Source organism: Xiphophorus couchianus, chromosome 6 (genome assembly GCF_001444195.1).
Source record: "Xiphophorus couchianus chromosome 6, X_couchianus-1.0, whole genome shotgun sequence".
NCBI classification, from domain to species: Eukaryota; Metazoa; Chordata; class Actinopteri; order Cyprinodontiformes; family Poeciliidae; genus Xiphophorus; species Xiphophorus couchianus.
In genome coordinates, this window is record NC_040233.1 from 30301037 (window position 1) to 30313773 (window position 12737).

Genomic DNA, 12737 nt, shown 5'->3' on the forward strand with positions numbered 1-12737 from the left:
CCTCTTAAATTTCAGCCTCAAATGATGCCTTTTATTTAGATTTTAAAAAGTGAAACCATGAAATAATACAGCTTTGTAATGTGCAAACATAACGGTACTAGATTTTCAATAGATTTTCCATCATAAACAAATTTATGGAATTTCATAAAGAAATTCCATCATAAACAAAATGCACAATAAATCTGTTTATTGTGCATTTATGTTCCGTGTTCTCTGATGTAAAGAAAACTTATGTAAATATTTTGGTAAAGACACCTGAAAATATTTGTAGCTTTTATTGTGGTGAAAGACTGATCTATAAACTATTCACTCCACAAGTTTTTGGATTTTCTTTTTGAAAGAATTGGAAATCATTTCACCTTTTTGCTTTTTACAACTATGCACTGCGTTGCGATGGTCTCTCAAATGATATCCCAATAAAATGACCAACGGCAGTTTTCACATTTCTACAAACCTCAAACCTGTACCTCTTACTTCCTGCAGAAGAACAGACAAATAAATGAGCTGAAGGCAACAGTCGAGGAATATTCTGCCATCACAGAGGTCAGTCTGGTGACATGCATCACATTATGAGTTATATATGTACTTAAATGTTTGTTTTTTTCCCCCTAATGTGACCTGCCATTGAGTTAAAGTCAACTGATAACTCTCATCCATGCCTAATTTGTTACAAAGTCAGACTGAAGACATGAAATTAACCAAAAAATTAGAACAATTGTTGAATTAAATTAAAGATTTGTCATTTAAAACACATATGCCCAGTAATGAACTCGTGATTTACTAAATCACTTGCTCTCTTTTCAAAATATATCGTTGGCTCTCATTTTCTCTAATCCAGCTGCTGAGGAAGGATAAAAACAAGCTTGAGACCCAAATGCAGATGATTCTTCCAGATCTCGCTGGGTAAGTAGTTCAAGTCGTCTAGTTAAAAGAAATTTAAAAAGGCAATTTTTTTTCAGAGGAAAAACATAAATGTTTTATTTGATTTTTTCCCGATACCCATTACCCTGTCTGCCTCACAGGGCTAGTCTGGCTTTGTCAGTGGCTTACAGATTAAACCAGAGCAGCCTGGGATCCCTGCAGACAGAACTTGCTCTGGCACAGTCTCCACTGGAGGTCAGCACCCCTCCACTCTCTCTCTATTTTGCTCAGCCTTCATTGTATCAAGTCCTTTTTGTACAAGAAAGGACTTGATATTCTTTACCACTCAGTCTTATACAAAGTGACTCAAAGGGATAGAAAGTGATGCATCTCATATCTAACTGCTGGAGAAATGTAATTGCTCTGGTTTAAAACACTGATCTGATACTTGAAAGCACACCTGTTGCCTGTTTTTATTCTTATCAGCATGTTTCCAAGAGGAAACCACTGAATATTAAACACTAAAGGTCTAGGATTAGTCATATGAGGGCACACCTTGTTGACCTCATATGATTGTGGATTCGGTCGAATTCAGTCCAGTTCATTTCATTTCCAATGATTCACAAAATAATTCAACAGTCTGGTTCAGATTCCAGTCAACCTACATGCAGTCAAACTCAATACAGCTAAAATGCCACACGAATGAGTAAATAAATGAAAACATCCCTAATTTTTGTTGCAAATTAAATCTTTATTCTGATATCTGGTGTAATCCTTTGTTATAACATAGCTTTTGTGCAGAAGGTTTTGCTAATTGATTGAAGAAAAAAAAATCACTTATGATTCCAGACTTCTGCTGGAGTGAACTATTTTTCCACTCCAATGACCACGGTCTCTTCGCTGGACGAGACGCTGGACAGAGAGTTGTTCCTGATGCTGCAGGGACCCAACACTGAACATGTTTCTCTGGAGTACAAGAGTCTCCTAAACAAACTGGTAATCGAGGATGATTGCGTCTGAAACCATGACCTGAACTTCTGATAAATCTGTTGACTATTGAATAACCAGATCCCATCCAGTTTGAGCACAGCATACTGTTATATTTGCTATATTTTCACTGGCATTTACTAGTAATTGTATTTAAACACAACAGTGGATAATTGTTTTTTTTTATTATTATTTAAAAGTGTGTTTAAGATGTTTCTATAGGTGTAGAAAGACATGAAACCTGTGCTTGAAAACTGCAGTGCATTGCCAAAGAGCAAAAGACTAGAAAAGGTATAATGATAGGTTAGGTTTAGAGCAGTATTTCAAATGAAGGTCAGTACTTGTGTCTTGAGAAATTTTGCTTTTATTGTACTTCCTTGGCTTTGATAGTATGCTCTCTTTGTTTTTCAGAAAAGAGATTTCAAAGAAGAAGCCAGCTGCGTCTTATCTGCAGTTCAAAACATGATGGATAACCACACACAGTCAGACTGTAACACCAACCCTGATCTTCAGGTCAGATGCACTCCAATTAATTTAAAAATCTTAACTGTGGCTCCCTGCATCACCATAGATTGAGTAGTTTGCTAATATTGTGTGGCATTGTGGTTTACTATTCAATTTCATTTAAGACATTCAGGCTATTTAATGTTGCTGGCCTCTTTTATATATCAATTTGTGAGATAGTAGTAGTGGTATTCTGTAGGAGGAAATGACTAACTTTAACTAACCTTGTAGTTTTGATATGTATCCATCAAAAGTTTAGACTGTTTACTTTCATACATCAAAATAGAAGAAAATACAGAAGAGGAAGCTGCTTCATGTCATGTTGAGTTTTAATTCAGTCTAGGATCTCTCAATCTCACACATCCTAAAATGGTTGATTTTTTATTTTTGTCAATTTTATGATTAAATCAATGATTTTTTTCTGTCTCCAGCAGAATTAAATAAATAATTGACACCACACAAGTTCACAAATGTTAAAAATTCTGAATATTGTTCTGAATACATTCAGAACACTTTGTGTATAGCTAAAGCTTTTGGTGAAACACTTTATAAAAGTCTACATGTTTTGCCTTTAACTCTGCAACAAGCTATTTTCATACCTAATATGAGTCACAAAGTTCTGTGTTCTCCATCTTCCTCTTCCTCACATCGCTGTATCTGATCTCTCTCTTTCTCCCTCTCTCTGCTTCCCACACAATATTTCTCCTCTCTGGAGATCTCGCTTATATAACTATGTAATAGGCTCCATCCAAGCAGTGCTGTTTAGTCAGTGTTGTACCATCATCACAACCCACTCCCCTCCTCCTTCCTCACTGTTTTCTTTTTTCTCCTTTCCCATCACCTTCTGTGTTGCTGCCACTCTGCATTTATTAGCCTTCTACTGTCAAACCGCAAAAAGCATACCCAATGAGACGGAAAGCATTAGTGCCCCTGAGCTGAAAGCGCCACAAGTTAGTTTTATGTTGTGGTGTTTCAGTACGACAGGGGAAATTAGTATTTTTAAAACAAGATGCTACAGGTGGCTCAGCCTGTAGCATTTCATCTGTTGGAGAGACGGTGACCCCTCTACGTTGTCCACCTGCAGACGGTGCAGGCTGAGCTCGATGCTAGGAGGGCAGACTGGGCTGTCGACTTGGACCAGCTGGCTCAGTACACTGACTCGTTAGAAAAGGAGCTGATCAAAATGGCCAGCAACCTGAGGAGATCCCGCACTGAGATCCTCCACCTTTCGGTCAGGTGAGTGCATTCTGGTTGTCTGATCTGACTGGATGGGAGGAATTTGTGGATATTTGGTATGACAACAGGTGGCAATGGGTTTAGAGTGATTGTATTGGATGAATCAGTTTCTTGTAGGCGGAGCTAGAATTATAACTTTTTCAGTACTGACTGACAGAGACCCTAAAACATTTTTTTGTTTACCAACAACTATTCAAAATGTAGAGTCATTTTTTAAAATAGATCAATTTAAATTGGATCATCTTTAAAGTTTAAGCATCCCTAAAACTGTCAACCAGCATCCTATTGTCTGCTTGTCCATTTGTTCGTTCGTCTGTTGTCCATCTGTTGATCAGTCGGTCAGTCCCTTGATTAGTCTCTCTCCAGCTGATACAGCTTAACAGCCATTTATCTGTTTGTCCCTCTGTCCATTTGTCAATCTGATTATCTTTTTGTCCTTCTGTCTGATTTCTCTTCCATCTGTCAGTCCATCACTCATCCATGAGTCCCTCTGTCTATTGTTTTTGTTTGCATGTTTCATATTTAAAGTCTGACCACCGTAGACATCTTGTCCATGAATTTATGGTAAAGTTTCTCAGAACCCAGAACTGAAAAAGTAAAAAACTTAACATAAAAAGTGTAGAAACTGTGTTCTCTGTTCATTCTTCTTTTGAAAAAGTTAATTAAAGCTAACAGCAGACAAGACTTTAAGATCACAGTATCCCTTTTTTTTGTTGCTTGTTCTTTGTCTCAGTTGGCTAGTCAGTTGTACTGAAAAGAGGAAAGACCGGTTAATTATCCTGACCACAGCGACCCCAAAAGGCTTACCTCACTAAGTTTGGGCCATTCCTGGATTTTACTCCAACTGTGTGCGTGGGTGTGCGTGTGTGTGTGTGAGAGAGGGAGAGAGAGCAATAAAGAGAGAGAATTTGCCATGTGCTGCAAGCTTGTGTGTGTTTGGATGTGTGTTTATGGAGACAGCCATCCCCTTCAGATGTATAAAAGGCCTAGGCCAGTGTGATGTTAGACCAGAGAGGGAGAGTGGATTGGCTGTCCAGGTACGGCCTGTAAAACAGAGGCATGGCTTTAACATAAGTCACATCTTAATCTGTGTGCTGCATTATTAAAGACTACATCTACAGAAATAAAGTGAGCAAATCAATACAGTGCCAGTGGGAGAACTGGCGCTGGTCACCCTGGGCAACAGAATGGGACACTGCATGGGCCTGCGGATTGGGTACCGTATGTCTATTTTCATCCAGGAGCTGTGCACATTTTCATTCTGATACTTCCAGACGCTTTGGGAGTTCTGCGCACCTGTGCTGCCATTTGTTTGGAAAAATCTAACTGGGAGGATTTTGTCTTCCAGGGTGCAGGAGCAGGAGAACCAGAAGCGGCAGCTGTGCGAGGAACTGGAGCAGCTAAAGATATCTCAAGAAAGCAGAGAGGCCTCATGCCAAACACCTGCGCCGGAGGAGGAGGAGGTCTGAGAGGAGGGGAGAGGGATGTTATTGATGGATGAACAATTGATTGTGTTAATTATGTTAAAGCAAGCAACACGTTATGTAGTCTAGGTGTTTAGGGTTTGAATATAACTGGTTTACGTTTCAGTTTTTAATACTTTAAATGCGTAATCCGTGACGTTAACACAGTTATCACTTTGATCTATCAGGTGCAGTGATGCAGCTTGTTTTGTTTGTAGACAGCTGGAGCATCTGGTAGAGAACAGCCGAGTGTGAGCCGGCGAGTTAAGTGGACATGTGCGCCCACGCAAAAAAATTAATAAGGCCACACACCTACACACTTGTTAAACCTCCGATTGTTGTGCTTGCGCATGTTGGAGCATTACAGTGGCACTGCTGTTGCATACAGTGACTAAATCATTCTGCTGTAATGCAGCTCCTAGTTTCAAATTATTCAAACAGCCTGTTGCTGATGTTTGAAACTTATTTAAAAATCATGGGTTTTTCTCAGGGGTTGAATATAGCCTGATCCCTCTTGTAATTTGTTCTTGGATAAAACGTTTTTTTTCTTCTTTTTTTTTTGTGGATTAAATGAACACGTACTTGCCATGGTACTTTCAAATCTTAAAAGATTAGTAGTACCTGTACATTCAAATGGTGCAGTTGGTCTCATAAGTTTCAGATTGTGAGTGGTGGAATGGAACAACTGGATGAGCTGCTTAATCTGTGCCACCTCCAGCACTTTCATCAATGGGATTTGTCCTGTTTTCTTACATTTTTTTTGTTTCTACAATTTTTCTCTTAGCCTGACTTGGACTGGGACGAAGAGTTTGCTCTACAGGACTTCTTGAAAAATGAACTAGCAGAGAGGAACTCCTGGCTGCAAGATGGGAAAAAAGACTGCAGCCCTGAGGAAAAACCAGATTATTCACCAGAGAGAGTTGAAGAAGAGGATGGGGAGAAGAGGTGGATGGTAGTGGATACAGCTGGGGAAGGCAAAGTGAGAGATACATCCACTCCTCTCTCCTTCATCTGTACGGACGTTCAACCTGCTCAAAGCACATCTGAAGGAAGACGAGGTAGGCAGTGGCAACAGTAACCTGTTTGCATGATAAATGTATTGGCATGCTTTGGTACAGATCTTTAATTTAAAGTGTTTAAAAGATCTTATGTTAAGATGTTTATCTTTTGTGCCCATTGAGAGCAAGTGATGAGTATTGACATCAGTTTGTCATGAACCAAGAGCAAACAAAACAAAACAGCAGGGATTTGATACAGTAGGGTCTTCAAACAGAAGTTTAGAAGGGAGCAGTATTTGTCAAATCAAGATTTGCAGAAGAAATCAATCTTGGTCATTGTTGCCGAGTTTTACACTAGCTGACTGGTGGCATTGGTCTTGTCTCAGATGAGCTCCATCATCTACACACTGTACACGCTGCTATTGAAATTAAATGTTGTTGTAGCTCATGTCATCCCATTATCTTGAAATTGTTGTGAATGGTGAGGTTACGGGCAGGAAGGATATCAGGTAGCAGTCTGTCTTGCAACAATCTGAAGAGGCCTCTGACTGAAGGTTGTTGATGTGTGACATTGACATGACTGCATGAAATCTCCTTTTTTATTTCCTCTGAGATTTGGGGTCATAGTTGATGTATTATTCGAGGTTCTAAAATGCTAATTAGCTGCTTCCACTTGCAAAATATACATTGTTGCCATGGTTACACATAGTAAAAAAGTCTTCAGATTCTTCCAGCTGCACACCATCTAAAATCTAAAGAGAAAGTTATGAAAAAGGTTTAGAAAAAGAACAAATCTGAACTAACATAACAGAGCTGCTCCAACATGCTACGATCATGAACGCTGCAGTTCCAGACAACAGGGTCCATTTGTTGGAGTTCAGTTAATCTGCTGCTAATTTTAACTCAAATAATAATGGCTGCCACTTTCTGATTTGATTAGTCAAGTGCATCAGCTATATTCTGCTTTTTTTTTTTCTCATTCTTTTTCAATCGACAAATGTCGACATGATCCTCATTATGCTGGAGCTTTTTGTGGGACTTTAGTACCTCAAAATCTTGGTTCTTATTTGTCCTTCGTGTTTGTGTCTGTGACAGCAGGTTACTCTGTCATGATCCGTGGGGTCATGGGTTGCGCATACATTCAGAGCACCAGTGCAGTACACGCTCTACCATTATATGGACGCACACATTCTGTGGCCCCTGGAAATAGACCCCTGCCTTCTATGGTGGTTGTAGCTCTGATCTTCTTAACGTTGTGTGAGAGAGACAAAGTGTGATGTGAGTGTGTCAACACATCTCCAGAATTCTTGGCTTCCTCAAGTTCCTTCTATGGCCAGGTGTTTGAGTGGTCTGAGCCCCCGAACTGAGCATGGTAATCCCCGTTTCTCTTCCTGCATGAGTGGCTGGCAGGCAGACAAACGGAACAGGGTGAATATAAGCATAACGCCCCTTCATACATGTCATTTAACCCATCTGCCCCGCCAATGTGCTTTTACAGTAAAGCTGCAGTTTTATGACACTTGAGACAAAACTTTGGGTATTTGATGTTCTTCCCCCCCAGGCTTTAAGGGATCTTTAACTTCCCTTCGTTACAAATAATTTTCTTGTTTTTTTTTGTTACAGATTTTGCAGGCTGCACAGAGTCAGAACTTGAGGTTATTTGTCAACCTTTGCAGGTAAAATAACCTCAAATCAATTGATGCAGTAATGGAGTGCGCTTACATGAGGTGCATTATGAAACATAACAGTGGATTAAGAAACTCCTGATTTTTTTTTTCACACTTGTATGTCTTTTTCTTTTACATCTCACTATTTTTTTCCAACAAAAACATAGTAAATACAATGTGCCTTTTTCAGATGATTAATTTTATCCATTTAGGGGTCCACATGTTAATCCCTTTGGGTCCCAAAACCTTCGAAATGCCATTAAAACACTTTCCAGACTGATAAAAATGAATGAATTTGCGGTTTTTTTGCATCACAGTAAGTAAGAACCACCATGTACATAAAAGCCATTTTACTTTTATTTATTTCATAAAACACATTGCCATCAATATTACAATTCAGAAAAATGTTTTATAAATGCTATTGGAGTGCAAATTTATTCTCTTACAACCTGTTAATCATCTCAAATTGAGTTTAGTAGTAGACTGACAAATAGTTTAAAATGCAAAGCGACTATTTTTTGATGCTTATGTTTCTTGATCCAGATAAGTTAAGTATCAAAGCTCTATTGTCTTGGAGTATAATGTCACTGTTGATGTTCAGCTGTAAATGATGGAAGGTTTAAGCTATATCTAACCTTTCTATATAATCTTTAAAGCTGCTCTCTGTTGTGTCATATTGAAAGCTGTTATGAAATAAGTTAATATTTTAGTTTGACTTCTTACTTATGAAAATCAGCTTATTACTGGCAGGTTATGAGTAATTTCTCATCTGTTTTCACACTTCTCACAGGTTTTCAGTCACACTTGCACGGTTTTGCAGTTAGATGCAGAGGCATTTCCTGCTGCTGTGTTAAAGGAACCATTTGCTCATCATACTTCAGAATCAACTGAAATGCTATTGAGATTGTGATTTCCCCAAGTTCTGATACTTTTCATACATTTTTTTGTTCTCCTACCATTTGCCTACCAAATAGTTCTTCACATATCATGATTCACTGCCTCTGCTCTGAGGCAGCAGGCTCCATATTTGTACTAACGCTGCCTGCTCCCTAATATAGAACAGCTATGATGAAACCTTAAGATCACACCGAGTTGAAAGGAATGATTTGAAGCTAGACAGTATCTAAACTTGGATGTTTTCCATTCTCCCCACTTGCTGAAACAATTTAATACCTAAGAGATTTATAGAACTTAAATGCATTATTCATGCTGTCAACTGTGTGTATTGAAGGTGATGCAAAACTTAATTAAGTCTTACCGATGTGCCGAGTCTTTATGCCATCAGCTGGAGTTTGACTTATGCAAGACTTTCTCATCTGGCAAAGTTTTGTTTCTGCCAGCTGTTTGGTGTGTGTTCAACGTGAGCTGCTTGTTTGATCTTCCCCTCATTCCTGTTATGAATGTTTATCATTTTGTTTGCGTGCGTTTCAGAAGGCGGCGGCAGTACCACTGAGCGCCCACTCACAGGCTGTCAGCATAACACACCCAGAGGCGGTTGCTCTCCCTGCTCTGTCCCTCTCAGAAAACAGTGAGACTTTTTTTAAAATTTTCTTTCTCCCTCTTTTCCGTTTCTGTTTCACCGTCTTCTGCTGCTAATGTCACCTAGACTACAGCCGTACTTGACAGCATTTAAAATTCAACCGAGGCATGACTCATTTCTTTACTCACTCAATAAGCTGTTTGGTCAGAGCAGAGAACGATTTTTCAAAATCTGGTTAAATCGTCAGCCTTTCTCATAGAGCCTGTCGTCTTTCAAACTTAAACCACTTAATGTGGTGCTTTGCTGTCAGTATGCAAGTTTAAGTAGATTATTGTGACTGATATCTAAAACTTTACCATGGGCTCTTTTATTTTTTAATTCTGTTCTCTTTTTTTTTTTTTGTCTCAGCAGGTGAAGACACAAGTGAGCTTCCAGAGTTGAACTCCAGCCTTCCAGCTCCAGCTCTAAACTCACCGGCTGAACAGGATCACAGCACCAAGCCTCTTGATTCAGCTGCTGCAGAAGCAGATATGGCTTCTGCAAGCGACGCGTCACCCGGAGCAGATGAGAAGATTCCCCAGAGCGACAGGTGAGTAGATGTTTTCAAAAGGAAATTGCCTTGCGTTTATTCTCTGCAATTGTTGTCTTTACCACTTGAGGTCTCTAAAGTAAAGTATTTTCTACATTAGTGCCTCGTTGATAATACTTCAGAGTACTTTTTATATATGACTGACAGTAAAGATTTAAAGGGTCAGTGAGTAAAATGTCATTGTGTCAAAGATATTGCATTGTTTCTGGTTAAAACTATAAGGTAACAAATATTCCTACCACTATGAAAATGATGGACTATGCAGTTGTATTTCACAAAATTGGAAACTTCACTTTTTATGAATATTATATGTAGATTGATTACACACTGAGATATATTTGAAAAGTTTGTTTCTGTCATAAAAATGTCTTACTAGAGGCCAACTTGAAAAGCACCATCAGAAATGTTATGATATGGTTCAAATAATCACATGGAAGACTGTCAACTTGATAGTTGAGTTATTAACATGTCAACAAGAAGAATAATCCAAAATAAATAAGCTATACCCAACCATAATAGAAGATTTAGTGATGGAAAAAGTTGAAGAAGCAGAGGTCAACAACTTATAGATTTATCTGTATCACTGAGAGAATTACTAAACAAAACCAGTTTGGGAGTTGAAGGTGCAAATTGACACATTGCTTGTATTACGACACTCCTGAACATGTCATCTGATGGTACACTGTTTTTTATTAAGTCCAATGTCAGCACATTGATTTTGATGCATAAAATAAAGTTAAATATAGAATAAACACTGGCCTATTTGTAGTAGTAATAGTCTCCTATTTGCTTGAACCATTTTTCAGTTCTTCTTGAATATTAATAACGTATAATAAGCTGATATTTGCTCGTTATTAGCCAGGCTATCTGCTGAGGAAACCTCCCTGCAGTTGGCTTCTTGACTGCCGACATGCCACATAAAACTAAGCAGCTGTAGTTTTAAAAGAACATTGCTTTATTAAGGTTGGTTCTTCTTTCTTTTGTACTCCATGGAAGTATTTCCATAAAGTGGAATTTATTTTTCTCGTTATTGGGAAAAGACTAGGAGCTGTTTTTCATCCAGCTAATAGCTAGTTAGCTAGCATCTTATTAAAGTTATTTTAAGCGGTAAAAAGAGTAGCACAAAGTTTTAATGGTTTTAAAACTTTGATATACTTTAACACCCTACCTAACTAATAGGAAACATGACAAGTTTCAAGAATCAGTTGCAAAATAAGCTGCCGCTTGTTGTTCTGGTCATCTGTGTGTCTGTACTATGTTTGCATGTCAACACATCATGGACAAAAAGGGATTATCCAAGGTAAAAGTAGAACTAGAATATCCTGAAGAATGTTGTTACTGATGGTTAATGTTGTTGCTGCTCTGTGACAGACACAGCAGCCAGCAGATCTAAAAAAAATAATACTTTGGTTGATGCTGCTATGCAAATTGGAAAAGAGCGACAGCTGTGTCTTCTAAGTCTTTATTTTTCCCTCAGGAATAGGTTTTACACAGCTGTTCAGATGGTTGCATATGAGAATCACACCTTTATATTACAGCACTGAAGAAAGTGACCTTGTCATGCATCCTGCTGGAGCATCTTCCTTTTGCTTATTTCAGTAGCTTTTGAGTTTTATTACCAGCCTCACCAGTTGCAAGTGCAATTGGCATTTTAGTTTCATTTCCCTATGACTTTGGCCATATTTGCCAGTCAAATGGGTGTTTTTCTGTGTAGGAGGAGCTCCTAGTTGAATTGGTATCTCTGTGGCCGTGCTTTGCATAGACAAAGTCCACCTCCAAACAGACTAAAGCCGTCTGTGTCTGCAGCAGCTGTCAGATCAGATGTAGTTTGTTGTGGTCTAATTTTGCACAGTAAGAATCTAAAAGAATGCATAGTGTCTGACACTTAAACTCTGACCTTTCGTTTTTGGTCAGCATCCTGTCGACCGGTGAGGATCTCAGGCAAGTGGAGGAGAAAGAAGACAAGCTGGACGCAAGCGCAGCAGACATGAACCGGCATAAGGTTAGTAACGGAGAAGAAGTGTTTTAATACGTGGGGGAATAGAGTTTCCTCTCTTCTCTTCAGCACCAGCATGCCACTGCTTCCTCTTCCTCTTTTTGACACAGTCAGTTTGGTCAAACCCTGTTTTTTTTTGTTTGTTTTTTTTTATGGTGAAAAGACTCAGTTCAGAGCACAAAGTAAAAGTAGTTCTGAGCTTTGCAGAGATGTTTAAATCAAGATGGTTTCCAGCTTTACTGAACCCTCTTCCTAAGTATGTGAAGTAATTATCACTATAAATGACTTATAGTGTTGAGAATTAATTTTTTGGTCTCTAATTTACTTTTGTTTCAGGTTTTTAAACAGTGTGTCATATGTGTTTACGAAGGACAATAAAAGAATCGTAGTCACTTTAAAGTGATAAACAGAAATATTTCCTTGACGAGCAGAAAATTAACATTTTTGATTTGAACAATAAAAATCCCCTAATTAATCTTCTGAAACGGTGTAATTTTCATAATGCAGTATACGACTTTGCTAATTGTCTGTTCTTCATTAACATTATAGTTGTGCATTATTACAAAATCAGAAATTGATATTTTTAATTACAGTTAAACCAATCTTATGAACCCAGTATTGAATCCAGGTGGTACTTTTATGATTACATTATTGCACACAATAAAATGACGACAACTACAGGGATTCAATATATTTTGAAAGTAATTGTATTTATGATGGTTTTTGGCTCTTTGGATGCTCTTTTGAAGCTGGTAGTTATATTGATGCTGGTTGGCTGCTGATGTTTTGTGGCTGCAAGCTTTATGTGGTGCTGCCACATTAGTTGCCTTGCATAGCTGTAAGGTGAGACTCCTATGCAAATAGAATGGCTTGTTGCCTGGACTTTGCAGCTGCTGATGAGGGAGTTCTGTCATTTATTTCAGGTGTGATTGAGCAGGGACGTGTCTAATTGTTGT

At 38.5% G+C, this 12737-nt stretch overlaps 1 protein-coding gene across 10 annotated transcripts in view; it reads left to right on the forward strand.

The window, feature by feature from the left end:
• The window catches only part of lrmp (lymphoid-restricted membrane protein), a 31730-nt gene that overhangs the window by 7122 nt on the left and 11871 nt on the right, over positions 1-12737 (forward strand). For 9 of the 10 annotated variants that reach the window (XM_028021016.1, XM_028021020.1, XM_028021021.1 and 6 more), the window contains exons 12-23: positions 484-543; positions 839-903; positions 1023-1116; positions 1711-1857; positions 2260-2361; positions 3437-3588; positions 4937-5051; positions 5836-6109; positions 7673-7725; positions 9148-9244; positions 9605-9785; positions 11700-11787. In XM_028021016.1, the coding sequence (XP_027876817.1) occupies positions 484-543; positions 839-903; positions 1023-1116; positions 1711-1857; positions 2260-2361; positions 3437-3588; positions 4937-5051; positions 5836-6109; positions 7673-7725; positions 9148-9244; positions 9605-9785; positions 11700-11787 (1428 nt within the window). The remainder of the gene's footprint in view (positions 1-483; positions 544-838; positions 904-1022; positions 1117-1710; positions 1858-2259; positions 2362-3436; positions 3589-4936; positions 5052-5835; positions 6110-7672; positions 7726-9147; positions 9245-9604; positions 9786-11699; positions 11788-12737) is intronic. The other variant, XM_028021018.1, reaches the window with a different exon arrangement.